General features: G+C 49.1%; 1 protein-coding gene across 3 annotated transcripts in view; it reads left to right on the top strand.

Moving 5' to 3' along the window:
- Positions 1-21,418, top strand: part of PTK7 (protein tyrosine kinase 7 (inactive)) — a 63,718-nt gene that overhangs the window by 17,203 nt on the left and 25,097 nt on the right. Inside the window, exon 1 of one of the 3 annotated variants that reach the window (XM_018038592.1) lies at positions 12,975-13,119. The exons of the other annotated variants lie outside the window; for them this stretch is intronic. Coding sequence (XP_017894081.1) covers positions 12,990-13,119 — 130 coding nt within the window. The 5' untranslated portion in view covers positions 12,975-12,989. Of the gene's footprint in view, positions 1-12,974; positions 13,120-21,418 lie in introns of those variants that run through there. 3 annotated transcript variants of the gene reach the window in all.

Genomic DNA, 21,418 nt, shown 5'->3' with positions numbered 1-21,418 from the left:
TAAAAAGAAGACTGGCTGAGATAATGAAGGAGTATGAGGAGACAAAACACGCAATAGCATTTACACAACCGTGTGTGAGATACGTAGCGAGGAGGAAGCTGCTGAATAGCACAGGGAACTCAGCTCAGTGCTCTGTGGTGACCTCCGGGTGGGATGGGGTGGGGGGAGGCTCATGAGGGAGGGGATCTATGTATACATATAACTGAGTCACATTGTTGTACAGGAGAAACCAACACAGCATTGTAAGGCAGTTATATTCCAGTAATTAAAAAACGAATTAAAAAAACCCCTCAGGTCACTGGAAAAAAAAAATGCAATGGCACAATGCAGTTTCCATTATACACTTTAAGGAGCTGAATCAGCAGTAGTTAATCTAGTCAGTATCATGCAATTGAGATGCTCTCAGAATCAGAGGAAAATGGACAGTGAGATGAAAGTGATGAAAAAAATGTGATAATTAGGTAAATAGATTCAAGATTTTAAAAAGTAATAAAGGATAAAAGTGCTACTCAGTTGCGTCTGACTCTTTGTGACCCCATGGACTATAGCCCACCAGGCTCCTCTGTCCATGGGATTTCCCAGGCAAGAGTATCAGAGTGGGTTGCCAGGGGATCTTCCTGATCCAGGGATCAAACCTGTGTCTCCTGCATTGATAGGTGGATTCTTTACCACTGAGTCACCTGGGAAGCCCAAAACAAAGGAGATACAAGTAGAATTAAAAAGCGTATCCTAAGAGGTAAATAAGACACAACACATACAACAAAGGAAGAATTCTAGTATTAAAACATAAACCAGATTGAAGCAAAGACAAATATATCTGTTAGTATGATAAATTTCAGTGAAATATGTCTCCTACAGAGATAAGACAAGATTGAGTTAGGAAGGTTTCATGTTCTTTACATGAGACAAACCTAAAATGTGGACAGAGTTCATTTTATTCTAACTTGAGGCCAGTAGCTTAATTTATTTCATTTATTACTTAGGAAATAATTTAAGGCTATTTCTTTTGAGTACAGCTTTGAAATGAATAAATTTGAAATGAAAAAAATATAGAATTGGTAAGTTCCATTGCTTTAGAAAAAAGCAAACAAACAAAACTTAGGCAAATCCAGTCAAGAAAAGGAAAGAAAAGGTCGATAAGCAAAGCAAGAAAAGAAAAAGAAGCCTTAACTTCATCCTCAGCCTCAAACAATTTCTTGAGTACATACCAGGTACTTGGTAGATTTTGGAGACCTAGAGCAGGTAATGAGATGGAGCTTACTGTTCAGTGGGGAGGACTCACTAAAACGTGTACTAATGATTCCAGTTGGAATAATTGCCATGGAAAAGATTTTTTTCCAGTTGTCAAGGGTTACCATGTTCAGTGCTATGCTGAGAAATCGATGCTGGGAAAATAAAAGTTATTGAAATGTATTCTAGAGCCATTAGGATGATTGACTAGACAGTAACTATGAAAAACAACTGATACTACTATTTATAAAATAAATAAACTAATAAGGACCTAGTGTATAGCACAGGGAACTCATACTCTGTAATGGTCTATATGGGAAAAGAATCTAAAAAAAAAGTGGATATATGTGTAAGTGATTCACTTTGCTGTATAGCAGAAACTAACAACATTGTGAATCAATTATACTCCAATAAGAATTTTAAAAAATCATCGAAAGATAGAAAACAAAAACCTTCCACCAAGTTGTTGTATCAGACAGCCTTGAGGGGAAATTTCAAAAAACACAGAGGAAAATAGAGCCTTATAGTGCTTTGTAGGCTGTCACAGAGCCAAGGAACAGATGGAGAGCCATTCCATGCATGTCACAAAGTTGCTATGACCTTGCTCCTACATGCTGGCTAGCAGCACAGAAGAGGAAAATGCACTACTTAGAAATATTGCTGCAAAAGTCTAAAAAAAAACTGGCAAATTAAATCTAATACTCTTTTTAAAATAATGTGTCATAAACAATTAGGATTTACTCCCCAAATTCATGGGTGGTTTAATCTCATGTAATTCATCAAAATAAGTCAGAAGACTTGCACACTTATTTCCATCTTTGGCTGTATGGAGAGCTAGATGCAAAAATAACATTAGATATAAGTTAACATCTGTTCTTGTTTTTTAAAATTTCAAGCCACAGATAGCATATTTAAAAATGAAATTATAATGCTGTTCTCTTTTAAAGTCACTGAGTTAAAATAGTAAAGTCTCTACCATTTAGCATTATTCTGGAAACTGTAGCTGAAATAATACTGTAAGAAAACAAAAGTTGGACTTCTCTGGTGGTCCAGTGGTTAAGAATCCACCTGCCAATGCAGGGGACACAGGTTCGATCCCTGCTCAGGGAAGATTCCACATGCTGGGGTAACTACTGAGCTTGTGCGGCGCAACTAGTGAGCCTGTATGTCTTAGGGCCCATGCCCTGCAATAAGAAATGCCACCACAATGAGAAGCCCGTGCACCCCCAGCTAGGGTGCAGTCCCTGCTCGCCGTAACTAGGGGAGCCCTTGTGCGGTAAGGAAGACCCGATGTAGCCATAAATAAATAAAACAGAAGTCAGAATAAAGTTCATGTCTTTTGCTGATGGTGCCAGTTTCTTATATGTGAAACCCAATTATCAACTGAAAGCCGTTAGAATAGTAAGAGAATTGAGTCATTTGGCAAAACTACACAAACCTCAGAAGTTTCACTGCTTATCAGCGAGTAACCTTTTACAAAATACAATGGAAACATTTACCCCATTCACAAAATCAGCAACAAGAAAACCCCTAAGAGACTCAGGAATAGGGACTTCCCTGGCGGTCCAGTGGTTAGGACTCCGTGCTTCTGCTGCAGGGGGCACGGGTTTGATCCTTGGTGAGGGACCTAAGATCCTACAAGCTGTGCGGCTTTTTCAAGAAGAAAAAATAAACAGGCCTAAACCAATATTCTTGCCTGGAGAATCCCATGAACAGAAGAGCCTGGAGGGCTACAGTCCATGGGGTCACGGAGAGTCGGACACGACTGAGTCACTGACACACACACACAAACCAATAGAATGGAAACTGTATGTTGAAGGAGTCAGTAAATATCACCCTTCTCTGAATCGGAAACCAGTGGATGCAGGGAGGAAGGAAAGACAGAGAGGAATTGGAGAGAAGGAAGTCTATGCATCACCTTTATTACAGATAAAAGTGAGCTTGAGGAACAAGGTTTTAATCTGAAGAGGATTGTCTGGTTCATCCCTGAATTAGGGGTGTGTGTGTGTGTGTGTGTGTGTAGGCTACATGTATAAAATGTGTCCTGTCTGTGGGGGGTCTATTCCCTACGCCCCACCCTAAGGGGATGGGAGAGAGAGGATCTCGGCCAAACATGCTGAGACATCACCCCTCCCTAGGACCTGTGAGAGAAGGTGGGATGAGGCTGCGGTGGTACCCCCTCCACTGAAATGGGGAGGGGTTATTCCTCCTCAAAACTCCCTTTGGTCTCTGAACTCACCTGGGTTTAACTGTTGAAGCCCCTGGTCACCTGGGAGTGTGGGTGCCTGAATGTGGCTCTTCCTTCTGAGGGAAAGGCACAGCTGTCAGCTCTTCCTGCTTCTGTTTTCACTAACCACGCTGCTGCTTCAGGCATGCTCTCAGGACACCTGGAGAACAGAGTGGGGTTCCCCAAAGGCTCTCAAATGAATTAAAACAGGACAGAATTTAAATGAATTCCAAGGCAGCCTCTGCACCCAAGAAAATTCACTTGCTATCTATTTTCCAGCCCAAATAATGCACAAATGCATCTCCTTCTGAAAAGTTAAACAACAAGAACCTTCACTGCTGTGTCCACTGTAGTAGTCTCTAACACTTGGAACAATGTCTGGCACTTAGTAGGTACTCAATAACTTAATGACCATTCTCAGAGGGGGAAAGTGTGGCAGGTAATGCAGAAAGGGCCTCATATTAATGATTTTATTGATTACAAATTAATAAGAAAAAGATAGCAATAAAAATAAACAAGGAAAAAGGTAGACAAGGAAGCACAGTAGAAAATATGGCTAACCAGTAAACAAGATTGTTTTATGTTGTTAAGGACAGACTAAATATCTTAAGTGACTTGCAAAATAAAGCAAGGTATTATTTTAGTACTCTCAAATTGACAAAGAATAAAGTATCAGTGTTGGTAAGGAAGCATAGATGGGCACAACCTTTTTAAAGAGCAGTTTGTCATTTATCAAAAACCTGAAATTGTGTTCTCTGTGGTCCCGGGGCCAGTTCTGTTTCTAGAAACATTCTCATTACCAAGCTGCACAGGTACCTGTGCAGGGAGGTTCAGTGGGGGCGTTGTTTATAATGGCAAAAAATTTATAGCTATCTGAATGTCCACGATTAGATTAGGGTGTTAGACAAACAGATTATGGGTCACTGGTTGAATAATAATACACATGGTTAAAATGAATGGACTAGAACCATGTGAACAGACATGGAAAGATACCTGTGGTTAATTGTAGAGCAAAAAAAGCAGTTTGCAGAATAGCATGTGTTGTGGGTTGAATGGTGTCTCCTCAAAGGATATGTTCAAGTCCTAACCCCTGGCCCCTGTGATCGTGGCCTTATTTGGAAATAGGGTCTTTGCAGATGTGCGAGTTAAGAGATGTCATTCAGGTGGGCTCTGATCCTACGTGACCGGTGACATTCTTACAAGAAGGGAAGTGATGCAGACATGCGCAGAGGGCAGATGGCTGCCTAATGGTGGAGGCAGGAGGTGGAGTGGTGCCGCTCCACGCCCGGGCTTCCCTGATGGCTCAGCGGGTTAAGAATCTGCCTGCCATGCCGGAGACATAGGTTCGATCCCTGGGTCGGGAAGATCCCTGGGAGGAGGAAATGACAACTCACTCCAGTATTCTTGCCTGAAAAATCCCATGGACAGAGGTGCCTGGCGAGATACAGTCCATGGGGTCGCAAAGAGCTGGACACGACTGAGTGAACAGAGAGAGATCGCTAAGCCAAGCAATTCCAAGGATTGCCTACACCCACCAGAAGCTGGGAGAGAGGCATGGAACAGACTCTTTCGAGAACCTCCAGAAGGAACCAAGCTTGCCAACACCTTGATTTCACACTTCTGGCCTCCAGAACTGAGGGAGAATAAGCTTCCATTGTTTTAAGCCACCAGCTGTGGTAATTTGTTACAGCAGTCCTGGGAAGCTAACAGAACAGGTATGGCATTATCCCGTAATGCCTCCTGTGACCGTGCCCGCTGCTCTCTCTGTGACAAAGAGCTTCTTCAGTCCATTTTCTACCCTAACAACCACCTCCTTGGAAACAGGGAGGGACTCACTGTGTTGGTGATTTTTTTTTTTTTTTTCTGTCCGGGGACAGCCTGAGCCAGGTAAATTTGTATTTCATCTCCTTTGTCTGCTCCACCCCTCACAAACCAGTATCCTAGCGGGCTTTAGCTATGCCCCTCTGACCCCATCATCCGTTAAACTCTGAGCATCCTCAGTTGCCTCTGAGCATCCTCAGTTGCCTCAAGTTCATGCTTTGTCTTTGTGCCTCTGTCGTTTTCTATTTGCCAAGGCCCCCTTCCTTCTTAAAACCTTGTTGTTATTGTGCAGAGCCATGTGGGATCTTGGTTCCCTGACCAGGGACTGAACCTTTGGCCCCTGGGGTGGAAGCTCAGAGTCTTAACCACTGGACCACCAGGGAAATCCCTTAAGATCTTGTTCTGAGGCGCCTTCTTCCAAGATGCTCCTCTGCATCCCCCTTTTACCCTCACCCTGAGTTAAAAGCTTGCCTTGTGTACCCGCCCATCACACTGTGTGATGACATGGTTGAGCCTAGTGGTTAGCATAGGTTTTTCCTGTGAGCCAGGCAACAAGAGATTTGAATCTTGTGTTTGTCATCGACATGCTGTGTGACCTTGAGCAAGTGACTTTACCTTTCTGTGCCTTGGTTGCCTCATCTGCAGAATGGGGACTGTAATACCTACCTCACTGGGTGGTCGTAAGCATTAACACTGGTTAAAGTTCTTGGAACAGTGCCTGGCACTTCGCAAGTGGTCAGTGAGCCCTCGCTATTATTATAATTATACGTTTACTTGTCTGATTCCCCCACTAAGCAGAGAGATTTAAAGGCAGTAATTGTGTTTTTCTCTCTCTGTCCCCAGTGTTTTGCAGAGTACTTGGCACATGATAGGTGCTAAATAAGTGTTTGTTGAATTAATAATGGTAATTAACGTAATTGCCGACCGGGATCCCAGGTTGGGCTTTGACCTCCACTCTGCTGGTTCCACATTACGCAGGGGCTAGTGAACCCTCCTCGGAGCAGCGGGTGTTTCCTGAGCATCTCCAGTGGGCAAGGCAATCACAGTGGAGGTGGTGGAAGAGTGGACGATTAGTTCCTGACCTCAGGGAGCTGACAATCTAGTGGGGAAAGCAGTTGAAGCTTATGAAATGTTAACAGCTTTAGGTCTTAATAACCATTTGTGGGGGCAACAGAGGAATGTGGATTCAGAGTTCACTGTTTCAGTCCTTGTTTTCCAGATTCCTTTTAGAATTTCTTTTTAATAGTGAAATGTAGACCTGGAGGCTTCGTCAGATTTAGATTAGATTTTTTTTTTCAGGTATCCTTTCCTCAGTAGGCACATAACATTTGGTTGTCTCTCTGCAATTAGCAGCTATCAGTAATCACTGCCAGATCCATTATTTCATTGGGTGGGCTATAAAATGGTGATACTCTATTTATCAGTTGGAGACTTTTTTGAAGATCAGTTGCCCCTCATTAACTGTTTGGTTACCGAGAGATATAGCTGTTCAAGAAAGGGAAAGTAAATGCTTCTTGACTAGTTTTTAAAATAACAAGTTGATTTTCTAGCATCCTTCAAAGGTGTCATTTTGGGCTCTTTAGAAAAACATTTTTTTAAATTTTACGATTTGGCATTACTGGGGTTTTTAAAACTGTTTTATTGGAGTATAGTTGATTTATAACGGTGTGTTTCAGAAGTACAGCAAAGTGAGTCAGTTATACATATATCCCCTCTTTTTAAGATTCTTTTCCCATATAGGTCATTACAGAGTATTGAGTAGATTTCCCTGGGCTATACAAGGAAGTTCTTATTAATTATCTATTTTATATATAGTAGTGTGTATATGTCTTTCACTTTTCACTTTCATGCATTGGAGAATGAAATGGCAACCCACTCCAGTGTTCTTGCCTGGAGAATCCCAGGGACAGGGGAGTCTGGTGGGCTGCCATCTATGGGGTCGCACAGTCTGACACGACTGAAGTGACTTAGCAGCAGTAGTGTGTATATGTCAGTCACAATTTCCCAGTTTATCTCTCCCCTTGGGCTCTTTTTTTTTTTAACATCATTATGAATTCATAGATTTTAAACTCATCCGATGTGTTAAGGGACTTCCCCGGTGACTCAGACAGTAAAGAATCTGCCTGCAATGCAGGAGACTCAGGTTCAGTCCCTGGGTCTGGAAGATCCCCTGGAGAAGGGAATGGCAACCCACTCCAACATTCTTGCCTGGAGAATTTCATGGACAGAGGAACCTGGCGGGCTATAGCCCATGAGATCCCCAAAACTCAGACACGACTAACACACACATCACCCACAATATGTTAAGGCCGTGTGGTTTTTAACCCTTTAGTTCAGTTCAGTCGCTCAGTCGTGTCCGACTCTTTGCGACCCCATGAATTGCAGCACACTAGGCCTCCCTGTCCATCACCAACTCCTGGAGTTCACTCAAACTCACCTCCATCGAGTCGGTGATGCCATCCAGCCATCTCATCCTCTGTCGTCCCCTTCTCCTCCTGCCCCCAATCCCTCCCAGCATCAGAGTCTTTTCCAATGAGTCAACACTCCGCATGAGGTGGCCAAAGTATTGGAGTTTCAGTTTTAGCATCAGTCCTTCCAAAGAACACCCAGGACTGATCTTTAGAATGGACTGGTTGGATCTCCTTGCAGTCCAAGGGACTCTCAAGAGTCTTCTACTCCCAGTTCAAAAGCATCAATTCTCTAGCGCTTAGCTTTCTTCACAGTCCAACTCTCACATCCATACATGACCACAGGAAAAACCATAGCCTTGACCAGACGGACCTTTGTTGGCAAAGTAACATCTCTGCTTTTGAATATGCTGTCTAGGTTGGTCATAACTTTCCTTCCAAGGAGTAAGCGTCTTTTAATTTCATGGCTGCAATCACCATCTGCCGTGATTTTGGAGTCCCCCAAAATAAAGTCTGACACTGTTTCCTCTGTTTCCCAATCTATTTCCCATGAAGTGATGGGACCGGATGCCATGATCTTCGTTTTCTGAATGTTGAGCTTTAAGCCAACTTTTTCACTCTCCTCTTTCACTTTCATCAAGAGGCTTTTGAGTTCCTCTTCACTTTCTGCCATAAGGGTGGTGTCATCTGCATATCTGAAGTTATTGATATTTCTCCCAGCAGTCTTGATTCCAGCTTGTGCTTCTTCCAGCCCAGCGTTTCTCATGATATACTCTGCATAGAAGTTAAATAAGCACGGTGACAATACATAGTCTTGACGTACTCCTTTTCCTATTTGGAACCAGTCTGTTATTCCATGTCCAGTTCTAACTGTTGCTTCCTGACCTGGATATAGGTTTCTCAAGACAGGTCAAGTGGTCTGATATTCCCATCTCTTTCGGAATTTTCCACAGTTTATTGTGATCACACAGTCAAAGGCTTTGGCATAGTCAATAAAGCAGAAATAGATGTTTTTCTGGAACTCTCTTGCTTTTTTGATGATCCAGTGGATGTTGGCAATTTGATCTCTGGTTCCTTTGCCTTTTCTAAACCAGCTTGAACATCAGGGAGTTCACGGTTCACGAATTGCTGAAGCGTGGCTTGGAGAATTTTGAGCATTACTTTACTAGCAGTATGATTAGCATTTATTTGCATTTATGTTTCTAATTTGCATTCATTAGGTTACTGGTGCATTGGAACTTCTTATATTTATTAATCATTTATGTCTGTTTTGAGAAAACATGCTATTTTGACCACGTCACTATGAGAATTTTAGTGGTTGTTGTGATTGATTTGTAACTGCACATCAAGGCCAGCAACCCCTCTTCTGTCCATTGCTAGAAACCGTTTTCCTAATTGGTCGTTTGCCATTGAGAGTTGTTTACAACCTCTATTTTATGGAGTCAGATATTTTCCTTCATAAAGCAAAGAATTTTCCAGTCCCCCCTCACTGGGGCCTAATGGGATCAGAAAGCTGAACCCTAAGAGTTTACCTCCAGGCATTGGTTGGCGTCTAAACATTCACTGTGTTATCCTCACCTACTATAGTCGGGTCCCTTGAGGCCAGAGGCCTGCCTCATTCCAGCACAGTCTGGATCCGTTTTCACTGAGACAGACTTGTTCTGACTGTCTTTCCTGTGAAGGTGGGAAGTGACTGAAATGATGAGCAGCTGCTAATCCGAGCACTGCCTGGAGGTTCCCGCGGCAGCCGGCCATAGTGTGGTCCCAGCAGTCGACTGCTGCCCGCCCGGTGGAGCCCCGCTCAAGTGACCGGCTCCGTCGGGCAGCTGTGGGACAAAGCTTCAGACCTCAGGGTCTGTTTAGAAACCTCTTACCCAGATGGCAAGAGACTGAGTGGGTAGCACTTAGCAGCTCCACATGGTCTGCATGAGAGAGATGCCAACCAAGGCTTACCCTGGGTAAGAGACGGTTGTCATGGAATGCAGTCCCTCAAAGATCTTGAGCATAATAATCGCAAGCAATAATGGCTAAGAGCCCAAACTCACATGATACTTAAGTTAATATGTGCCAGGCACTGTTCCAAACACGCTACATTGGTTAACATGTGAATTTACTTTTCGCAAGTCTAGGAGGTAGATACTGTTATTAGCACCATTTTATAGCTGCAGAAATGGAGACACTGAGAGGATAAACAGCTTGCCCAAGGTCATACACTCGGTAAGTGGGGGAGGAGAACTCGAGTCAGACAGTCTGACTCCAGACTCTGAGCTCTTGTTGCATCTCCATCCTGCCCATACCCAGTGGGCCAGGGGTCTTAAAGTCATGCAGCTCTTCAGACTTCCCAGAGGGCATTTTGTTCCTATCTGGCTTTACAGATGGGGAAACTGAGGCTCGAAAAACAGAGTGACTTGCTCAGAGCTGCCTGTGCAAGTCAGATGCAGGGCTTCTGTAGGCTCACTCATTTGGCATCCAAGTCAAACTTCTTGAACCTCCTGGGAACAGAATTGCCCTTAGACAGGTATTGTACAAAGAGCGGTTGACTCTTCCTTTGAGAGGGCCCACATCTCTGGGTCTGGTGAACAAGGGAGTCTTACTCAGGACTTTCCTGAGTGGGTGGGTGCTGCTCTTGAGGTCTCATGGTCTGAGCCTGGGCTGGCCATTTCTGGAAGTTGACTTCTTTGCCCTTGCGTGAGGAGCAGCCAGCTTAGTTCCAAGAGGAGCAGGACTGCTGGGTCAGGAGTTCTGGAAAAGTCGGGTGGGAAGTGCCCCACTGTCTTCTTGCTCCTGGCCTAATGGCTCGGACCGTTTTTAGATGTCAGGAAGTGTAACAGTATGGTACATTTATCTTGATGAATAATGGAAGAGCCCAGGGAAGGTACTGTACTTTTCCTGGTGAATTATTTACCAGGAGCCTCTAATTTGAGGCTTTCCATTTTAAGTGGTCTGGATTGGGAGTATCTAGAGCCCCACTCCCCCACCCCTCCCAAGTACAGGTTAGCTGTAACCGTCCGTGTCTAGTGTTATACTGGGCAGACCTGTGACCTGTTGCCAGAGACTCTGAGTGTGGAGTCCCCGTGGCTTCTGGGTTGGCTGGCAGGAGGGGCTGGGGAAGACGTCCCTGCCAGAGATGCCCTGTGAGGGGTTTCCCTTGGCCGGGGGAGGCTGGGGTCAGTGGGGCTGGAGGCTGCTCTGCAGGCGTGGAGGATCCTTTGTGTGCTTATGTGTGTGTGTATACATACATGCTCCGTGTCTTTCTTTTTCTTGTCTCTCTTGGACTGTGTTACTCTGTTCTCCGTTTGTCTCTGCCTGTTGATCTGGGTCTCTCTGTGTGTCTCTCTCTTCCTCGCTGCCCTCCCTCCCCACTCCCTTCCCCCCTCTACCACCTCTCCCTTCCCGAATTTCTCGGTCTCCCTCCAGCCCCCCTCTTCCTCTTCTCCCTGTCTTCCTCTTTTCTCCATCAGTGTCTGCTTCTCTCCCTCTCTCTCTGCGTGACTGTAGAGGCCTGGGAGAGGCACCTCCTGGGATGGAGGGACAGCCAGTTCCAGACTTAAGTGAAGCCAGATCTTGGTGCCTTCCAGACCCTGACTTAAAGATCGACAGAGTAGGCATAAAATAAACTTTAGGTCTTTGTCATTTTTTTGGCTATCCAGTCATTGCATCAGCCACTCTTAGGGGCTTTTTGTTCCCCTTCTTCTAGCTATTTGTGTGTACTTTATGCTTTATAACATCCCCGCCCCCGAAAGTCAGTTATCCCCAGGCTTTAAGCATCTGGTAATGAGTTGCAAGTTTTTGGTGCTTTTAAAAATAACTTACAAGGAATGGTTTCTGTCCCTTACTCTTCAGATTATATTTTCCTCATCTGTTGTTACTGATTTGGAGATTAAAATACTTCTTCGTAGAAAAAAAAAAAAATCTTCTGCCATCTTTAGCCAGAATGCTTTTTTGAAACAGCTGATTTTTCAAAAACGACGTTTTTTTTTTGGTGATTGTCATTAAAAAATAAAAGCAAATCATCAGTGGTGCAGTTAAGAAAGAAAAGAATAAAATCGGGTTTTACCTTATTAGAGAGTTTAGATTTTAAGCCATGAAGTGAAGTTTATAAGGAGTCAAGGAAGTGTCTGATGCTTTGATTCTAATTAAGTAGCTGGCCTGCCTTCCCCCTCCCGCTCTGTCCCTTGATCTCCACCCTCCCCCAGCTGGGCAAGACTCAATTGAGTGATGCTGGAGCTGTGACCCAGCTGCAGTAGTTGATCCTCGCCATAAGATAGCTTTCCCCGCGGACATTTCCTCGGCCACATGTGGTAGCTGAGGGGTTGAAGGAAGAGCTTTGGATGGCTGCAGCAAATCTGTCCGCAGAAGGCAGCAGGGGCCTCTGTGAAATCCTGCCCCTATACCCTCCGAGGCAGCCTAGAGGCCTGGAGGGCACCTTCACCTCTTTTAAAAATTTTCCTGAACTTAAAAATTTTTTTAACTTATTTTTATATCTGGCTGCGCTGGGCCTTCATTGCTGCTCAAGGGCTTTTTCTCGTTGTGGCGAGCAGGGGCTGCTCTCTAGCTGCAGTGCGAGGCCTTCTCATTGTGGTACCTTCTCTCGTTGTGGAGCACAGGCTCTAGGCACGCGGGCCTCAGTGGTTGCGGTTCTCGGACTCTGGAGCACAGGCTAGATAGCTGTGGCCCACGGGCTTAATTGCTCCTTGTCGTGTGGGGCCTTTCCGGACCGGAGGTCGAACCCATGTCTTCTGCATTGCCAGGCGGATGTTTTTAGCCACTGGACCACCAGGGAAGTCTGCACCGTTGCCTCTTGAAGCCAGTGGCTCTCGCAAGCCACCTCTGTTTTTCTGGGTTCTTCTCTTTGTGTCTCAGGTTGAGGCTTAAAGCCTGGAGCATCTGTTTTCCTGGGTGGGTTTCCAGAAGCAGCTGTTGGCCAGACAGGTGGAGAAGGAAAGAAAGGAAGGCCGAGGGAAGGGCACTTGGAGGAGGGTGTCGGGCCGCCTTGGTCCCCGGCACATGTGTTTGGCATCGCCGCGCGTCAGCGGCTGTGTGGCAAGTGCAGCCCGTCGCCGCAGGCCCTGCGCGGCTCGTGCTTTCCACATCACACATAGCAGAGTGATTTCCTCACATTCCCCACTCTTGTCTGCTCCGGGAAGTGGTTTGCAGAGCACTTCTAAATATAAAAGTATGAGACTGCCTCCCTCTCTTATCCCTTTGAAACCAGCTGAAGGCCAACCTCTTTAGTCACATTTTGGGTTTGAGGGGAGGAGGATGGAGGGGAAGGGAGAAGCTGGGGGAGTGTGTGTGCCTGCATGCGTGTCTTCCTGGGCTCTGCTGGTCCCCAGATGCGTGGGGGGAGCCGCACGAGGCTGGTTGCGGTGCTGGAGGGGCACACGCAGAGGCGGGTGGAGGCTCAAGGACTGACTTTCAAACTGTGGGCAGGTATGTTCAGCCACTTACTTGTTTTAAAATTTTTCATTTTCTTCTTCCTTCCCCATACCCAACAGTATGTTATTCTCCTGGGGAAAAACAGCAGGATGTAGGCAATGGCCACAGGGAAAGCACTTTGGGACATAGTGCTGAAGGGGATAAAGTGGGAAGCAGAGGGAGAGATAATGCATTTATATAGGTTAAAAATAACCACATGTAAAACCACAATCGCCTCTGACCAGAGGACGTACAAAGAGAGGATTTACATTAAGCAGGACGGAGCAGTTGTTGGAGGTGGCCTTGGGTAGAAGGGAATAAAATGAAAGAAATGAAGAGCAGCCAGAGTGGCAACGTGGAAAAAACACAGGGTCGTCCCTGGTGGTCCAGTGGTTAAGACGTCACCTTCCAAGGTGTGGTTGGGGAGCTAAGATCCCATGTGTCTCCTGGTCAAAAAGCCGGAACATAAAACAACAGAGCCGATAGTGTAATAAATTCAATTGAGTCTTAAAAAAAATGGTCCACATCCAAAAAAAAAAAGCACACAGATGTGGGAGTCAGGTCTAGGGGCGGTTCCCCCGCCCACCCCACCCTCACTGGGATAGCCTTGACCCCAGTTTCCGCCTCTGTGAAATGAGGCTGGTCTCAGTGGAGGGTTCTTTGGATGAGAAATAATGTGTCTATGAAATAAGGGCCGACCAGAGCAGACAGAGTGGCTAAGGCCGCACCGACCAATGGAACGTTTTGCAGAGACAGAAGTCTGACATCTGTGCTGATCAGTACAGTGGCCGCTAGCTACACGCAGCTCCTGAGCACTTAGAGTGTGACTGGTGTGGTGGAGGAAATGAGCTCTCAGTTTCGTTTCATTTTAATTAAGTTACATTTGAATAGCTGCATGTGGCTAGTGGCTGCCATATTGGCTGCTGCTAAGTCGCTTCAGTCGTGTCCGACTCTGTGCGACCCCATAGACAGCAGCCCACCAGGCTCCCCCATCCCTGAGATTCTCCAGGCAAGAACAGTAGAGTGGGTTGCCATTTCCTTCGCCAATGCATGAAAGTGAAAAGTGAAAGTGAAGTCTCTCAGTCGTGTCTGACCCTCAGCGACCCCATGGACTGCAGCCTTCCAGGCTCCTCCGTCCATGGGATTTTCCAGGCAAGAGTACTGGAGTGGGGTGCCATTGCCTTCTCTGGCCATATTGGCTAGAACAGGTCAAAGGGATGTTTTAACTTCTTTAAGAGGTAGGGAAGGGACTTCCCTGGTGGTCCAGTGGCTAAGACCGCGAGCTCCCAACGCAGGGGGGCCCAGGTTTGAGTCCTGGTTGGGGAACTAGATCTCACATGCCATAACTAAGACCTGGCACAGCCAAATTAAACAAATAAATATTAAAAAAAAAAAAAAAAGAAAAATACAGCCAGGGAGCATTTTCCCTCATTAGTGGAGTTGAGATCACTCCACCTAAAAGACAAGGACTCATGATGGGGAATTTGGGGTGTATGCTCGTTGACTTGGAGATGGCTAAAAAGAGCTCAGAAAACTGAATCTCCCAGCATTTTCCGAACCTGTCTTGAAAATAAATAGATGAAGTCAGGTCCAGCTAGTCCCATAGTAGTGGTTCCCAGGCTGTCCTCTGCTTTGCCCTCTGCTTCGACAGGAAAGGCTCTGGGAAGCTCACGCCCAGTCCCACCCTGGCACTGTTCTCAGTGTGGTGTCCCTGGGCCCCTCCCCACCACACCTGGGAGGTAGACCTGCTTGGGGCCTGGGTCTGAACCCCACCCCCCACCCCAATGAATGGCTGTCAAGCCTGCATTGAGTCCTTTTCCATCTTCTCTGGAGGATGAGCACTGGACCCTTTGTTCCCTTCGGGGTCCCTGAGCACACCAGCTGAGCATCCCTGAGGTCTTCCTGCCTCCTCTCCCAGGCTCTTGGTCTGCAGCAGCCCCCTTGCCTGCCTGCAGTGTCTATCATTTCCACAGTCCCCTCTCTGGTGTCTTCAGGAGATGGCTGGCTGCAGTCTCTCCCTCTCTTTGAGGCTGAGGATAAACGTGGAGGGTGCAGAGGACCCCTGGTTCCCCCTGGCGGTTCTGTCCCCATCTCAAGCCCCCATTGCTCATCAGGCCTTTGGACTCCCAGGGATCACCTTGCCCAAGGGAATTTAATCTGGATTCCATAGTTCCCTGGAACCTCTGAGATTTCTTACTTCTCTGAGGAATATGCAGCCATTTGTGGGTCTGTACCTAATACGGTTTTCATTTGAATATCCTTGGGGTCAGAAAAGAATCACGAAAACTGGATGAGGAAACTGAGGCCTGGAAAGGATAATTAACTTGGCCAGGACTGGATCATGGTAGATGCAGAGCAAGATTTCGGGTCAGGTAACTCTTTTTTTTTTTTTTTTTAGTTTATTTTTATTTATTATAAAAATTTCATTATTATTTGTTAGTCTGCGTTGGGATCTTTGGTTGTCCCCTGTGAACTTTTCGTTGTGGCACGTGGGATCTAGTTCCCTGACTGGGGATTGAATCTGGATGCTCTGTATTGGAAACACAGAGTCTTAGCCACTGGCCCACCAGGGAAGTCCCCAGATAGACTCTTAAGTGCCTTCATCTCCCCGTAAATGCGTGTATGGTATTTGCTGTGTGGCCCAGGCCCTCTGGAGGGGCACAGGGTACCGTATTGGGCATGGATGTCTCCCCCCCCAACTCTGCGAGCTTGCAGTCTAGCTTGGGAAATACAGCTCTCGGTCACAGCACAGGCGGGTGTCTCAGGGGTATCACAGGCAGTGAGCTCTCAGTGCAAGGGCATGGCCGAGGCAGAGGCCAGGTCTCCTGGGGAGGCAGATTGCAAGCTGAGCCCCGGGAATGGCAGCAGCTTGTTAGCAGTGATGCTGGTCCCCGGTTTGCAGCTCCCAGCTGCCTCTGACCTAACACCTGCCATTTATAGCATCACTCTTAACCCTCCCGGGGCCGGCCCTACATGTAGTGCGTGGGCTTTGGGGGCTGGCTGTGCAGCTGGAGGCCAGGGAGGGGGCAGGAAGGGGACTCTGGCCAGCCAGCACTTTGTTCCTGTGACTGCCTCTCTTGGGCTCAGCGAATCCAGGGCTAGGTCTTGGAGACTGTCCAGTCACATCCTCGCAGTTATCTAATATTTACAGGTAATAGAACTACCTGGTGTGGGGGTGGCCACTAGCCAGGGTCACTCTACTTGTCAGGGGTTGTATTAAGACTAGAACCTAGGTCTCTCCAGCCTGTGTTCCTTCTGCCTGATCACGCTGCCTCACTCTGGCTGGGTTTTTAATTCATTGCTGCTTCCTTGGAGACATCATAGCCGTTTAAGGGCTCCTAAGGGAGAGAGAGACGTCCTAGATACGGTCCCCTCGGCCCAGCAGAAGAGGAGTTTGGTGCCGGGGTCGCATGGTGTGGCTTTTGGCTGGGGGTCTGCTGGTGCTTTTTCCTTTTTAAGGTAAATTTAGCCGTGCCAGATCTTAGTTTTGATATGTGGGATCTGATTCCCTGACCAAGGATCAAATCAGGGGCCCCTGCACTGGGAGTCTGGAGTCTTAGTCCCTGAACAACCAGGGAAGTCCCTGGGAAGCTTCTCAAACCACATCTCCCAACTGCTGTGTCTGCCCCTCTCGGTTCAGATGCCTGTGATATTGGACACGAAGACCTACTCGCGCTGTTAGAGATTCATCCTTCTGCTCCAGGGCCTCAGAGGAACAGGCAGGGGAGGACTGAGGTGTGGTTTTCATCTAAGGTAGAAGCGCTGGCCCGCTGGGTTGTTTCTGCCCTAATCCCTGGTGATTTTGCTCCATTTCTCTAATCCGGATGTGGGAGCCTCTCCAGATATTTACAGTTAAATCCCAGGACAGGAAAACTCAGCTGGTTCCCTGGCTCTGCTCCCTCCCACGTGGCTCCGAGCAAGGGCTGTGGTGGCCTGTGGAGGGCTGGGGGCTGCTGGCGAACCTCGGGCCTTTTGTAGACTCTGGGGAGATGGGACGGGGCTGGAGCCCTGTGATCTGCCTCTGGGTCTTGGAGTCAGCCGAGGTGGATCCTCAGCGACCCTCTGAACTCTGAGGTTCTAGGGTGTGTCCTTAAACAGGGTTGCTGGTGGGTATTGGTGGTGGTGGAGGGGGACACTCCAGACCCCCCAGATTCACAAACCCCGCTGCGGTGTTGTGTGTTCCTGCCGGCCCCGGGGGAACTGGGAAGACAGTGGGACTGCTGCAAATAACTTTTTCCTGCAGACACTGATTTGTAAACCCCCTCCGCGCCCCGACCCCCACCCCACCAATGACTCATGCCTGTGAGCCATGGGCCCTGGGGGTAGCCTGGAGCAGCTGAAAGTGCATCAGTGAGACCCCTCAAATCTGAGGGGCTGGGTGCATTGGCCCCTCGGGAAGGAGTTGGGTAGAGACCTTGGTACCCCTGGGGCCTCTCCCTTGGTGCCCTTAGGGTTTCTGGATGGAGGGGACCTGTGAGCAGGGCTGTCCTCCTGTGGCTGAGGGGGGCCTGGGGGCTGCTGTCTTTCCCGGCATGGAGCTCTTGTGCCCCTTGGGTTGAGGGCTGCCTCTCTTGGCCTGTGTCCTGATGCTGTCGCCCCAGGTGGGGCACAGGAAGTTGGCAGACATCTCCCTTGGGTCCATACGGCACAATATGAGCTTCCTTGATTAGGGCACTCTAGGTCCCCCTGGGAGGATGTCCCACAGGGGTGTGAGGCCTGGAGCCAGGGACTGAGTCTTAAGTGTTGGAGGGGTCAGCCTCGTGTGTGGGAGAGGTCACAGTCATGATCACACGCACCCCCGTGCAAGATGCCTGACCCGGGGCCAGCCAGGGTCATGTTGGTGCCTCTGCCTGGCCCCAAGACAGCTGTGTGAAGGATGGCACTTCTTACTAGGAGGGAGAGAAGGTAGATGGAATCCCCTGTTGTCAGGTTTGGTGGGTGCTAGGGTTTCCCTAGTGGCTCAGACAGTAAAGAATCTGCCTGCAGTGCAGAAGACCCGGGTTGGATCCCTGGGTCAGGAAGATCCCCTGGGGGAGGGCACGGCAACCCACTGCAGTATTCTTGCCTGGAGAATCCCATGGAGAGAGGAGCCTGGCAGGCTGCAGTCCTTAGGGTCGCACAGAGTCGGACACGACTGAAGCAGTTGAGCATGCATGCACTCACAGGACCTCTAGAGCCCAGGGATGTCTTTTCGAGACCAGGAGGACTAGCTCCTGGGAGATGGGTCATTGAGTGGCCCAGACAGATCCTTGGACCGAAGTAGCTGAAATTACTTCAGAGCAGAAAAACTTCCTGCTGCTCTCTGCTCTCCATAAAATCATGTTTACACATATGTGTGTGCACTCATGCACACGTATACACACATGGGTCGACTGGGCCTGGGGCCCAGAGAGCAGCGAGGAGGACAGGCACCAAACCAGATGCTTGCTGGGGGGTGGGGAGCTGGAGTTGGGCCACTGCCCACCCAGCCCTTTCTCGAGGGGCTGGGGCCAGGGCCCAGGCAGAGTGAGTGTCTGCATATAGATGGCTGTTGGGGAGCCAAGGAAATGGCTTGGAAAATGTCCTTATTGGGTATTTGCAGCTCCAGCTTCGTTGGGGTCGTGCCTGGTGTGGGCAGATGGCTCTGTCCGCCAGTTTTGGTGGTGGGCGGTGTTCTTGAGCCCGCCCTGTGCCCTCCGGGCGCTCTGGGCCATGCTGTGGGCTTTTCATTTATGAACCCACTTAGTCTCATGCGGCCCGAGTGCTAGGAGTGGGGTTCTCGTTTCATGGCAAGGGAGAAGGTCCAGAGAGGCCAGTCGAGGTGGCGTTGCTAGGGAGTCGAAGCTGCTCTGCTGAGCGGCCACCTCAAGGGTCACGTGGGCCATATATTTCCCTTCTACACCCAGAGTGTGGGTGTAGAAGGTGGGGTGCACAGAGGGCCAGGCTGTGAAAGGGGGGCAGCTTTGAGAGGCCCAGGACTGGTGCACTTTCCTCACAGACTTTCTCCAGACCACAGCGCTGGGACATCCTAAAGTCAGGATTGTGCTGGGGACTGTACCACCTCGATCCCCTCAAAGCCTTCCTCCTCCTCTTCCATTGTTCAGCCGAAGCTTTCAAAGAGCTCCTACTTCCCCGAACCCTCCTCGGTCTGCCCGTTTCCCCCGACAAAAGATCAGACGAGCCTGTCCTGCAGACGGTGAGATGGCCGGACTGGGCGCCCCTCGCAATGTCGTCTCAGTGAAGTGGGTGTTGAGGCTCCGGGCCGGTCTCTGGTGTGGGGAGCCCAGTGGTCAGGATGTGAGCTCAGAGCAGGGGCCAGGGTCTTAGAGGAGGCCTGGTGGCTGCCCTCCCTGCCTTCTGTAACATCTGAAGCCTGCCCCCGCCAAGCAGTAACCAGGACCTGCTGTGAGCTGACGTCAGGACACAGGGCCCCTCGGGGCCAGCTTTGATGTTCCCCAGGCCCTGTCGAGGGGGCGCGGGGGGCTCTGAGTGGCAGTCTGGGAATGCAGTATCTCACCACAGTTCCGCCAGTGCAAGGGGGGGACGGGATGCTGGATGGAGGCTGAGCTGGGGTCCCTCTGAGTCATGCCATCTCTCCCAACTCGGGTTTCTGTGGCAAGGGGTCTGTGCTTCCTGCACCCTCGCAGCCCCTTTCCCTCCACCTCACCTCCCGACCTGACGATCCATTCAGAACTTGCCCACAGTGGCGGCTGCTTCCCATCTGGGGTCTGGGAGGGCATTGGGCCTTGCATGGGGGGAGCTTTATAACATCCCTAGAACTTGCATCTTTGGGCAGGAAGCGTGATGATGGTTAGGATGACGGTAGCTGCCTGCTGAGTGGGCTTATCCAAGGCATTGCACAAGAAATTACTGTATTTGCGAGTCACGAGAGGGTGAGAGAAAGCTGGGCTTCCCACTGTGTTCCTTGCACAAGGTCAGGCGCACTGAATGTGGCTGTCAGGATTGAGTCGGATCTGATAGCAAACCCTTACAGCTAACCTCCTGTGGGTGGGCAAGCCTCCTGGTCCCCACTGTGTCTGGAGAGGCTGAACGGGAAAGTGGGGGTCGTCTACACTTGGAGGCAGATAAACTCTCTCCATCTTTGATGAGCATCTGTAGTTCTGGGTTGAAGGTCCCCAGATTTGAATGAGTCACGTGCACAGAGGCCCACTGGGGCCTCCGCCCGAGGCTGCCTATCTGTGACAGGAGTGGGTGTCAGGAAGTGTTCCGGATGCTTCTGTGCCTGCCAGCTCTCGCCCCACACTCCTTTGAGGTTACCTCCATTCAGCCGGTGTTTACTAAGCACCTTTGTGAGCTTGGTGTTATCTGTGGGAGGTGTGTCTCTCTCTGTACCTGGCTGCAGGGAGTGAGACCCATTCTGGGCTCAGATATTTCCAGGACTGATTTGGAGTTCTTGGGCAGGGCTGGGAAGAGTGTGGTGTGGGTATGGAGTCGGGCTCCTTGGGTCACGGTCCCGGCTCTGCCACAAATGAGCTGTTTGAACTTGAGCAAATCCCTTCGTCTCTCTGGACCTCAGTTGACTCATCCAGCTTACTCAGGGAGGGCAGGGACCGCACTCCAGTGCAGTGTTTGGAAGCTAGTGGGGGTGTTTGGGTTGTGAGGGTGACTTGGGGGCAGCTTTGCTGATTGGCACAGGATGAGATAGCCCAGCGTGGTGGAGAATTACCCCATCCAGGGAGCCGGCAGGAACCTGCTGAGAAGTAATGGGGGAGCGCCCGGCTCCTTTCAGCGCTGTGTGTCTTGCACGCTGGTCCCTTTAGAATGTTGTGAGGTGGACCAACATCAGGGGCAGCCCCTCCTCTGGACCTAGCCCTGGGGGATCCTGGACTTGTCTTGATGCTCACATTAAAAAAAATTTTTTTTTAATTTATTTGGCTGTTCTGGGTCTTAGCTGAGGCAGGTGGGATCCATTTCCCTAACCAGAGATGGAACCCAGTCCCTCCAGATTGGGAGGGCAGAGTCCCAAGGACCACCGGGGAAGTCTCCTTGACACTGACTTTATGAGGAGACTGGTTCTTGTGGCCTAAAGAACCACTCCCCCTTCCATGCCCAGGGACTTGGAAGGGGCTCCAGTGGTTTGGGAAGGGGTAGGCAGGACCCCATTAGTCTCTCCCTTCCTGCCCTTGCGGGCCCAGTTTGGCCAGAGGCAGAGCCTGCTTCTTCACGTAGCAGCCCCAGGTGGTCTGTTTCCCCTCCCTGGAGGGGCGGCACAACCCCCTCTGTGCCATCACCCCCACTCCCCGCCCCCCCGCCCGCAGCGGGTGTTCTGGGCCCCGAAGCTCCGGGCCCCAGCTGGGCGCCCACGCAGGCCAGG

Source organism: Capra hircus, chromosome 23, assembly GCF_001704415.2.
Source record: "Capra hircus breed San Clemente chromosome 23, ASM170441v1, whole genome shotgun sequence".
Classification (NCBI taxonomy): Eukaryota; Metazoa; Chordata; class Mammalia; order Artiodactyla; family Bovidae; genus Capra; species Capra hircus.
This window is presented reverse-complemented; position numbering and strand designations above follow the sequence as displayed.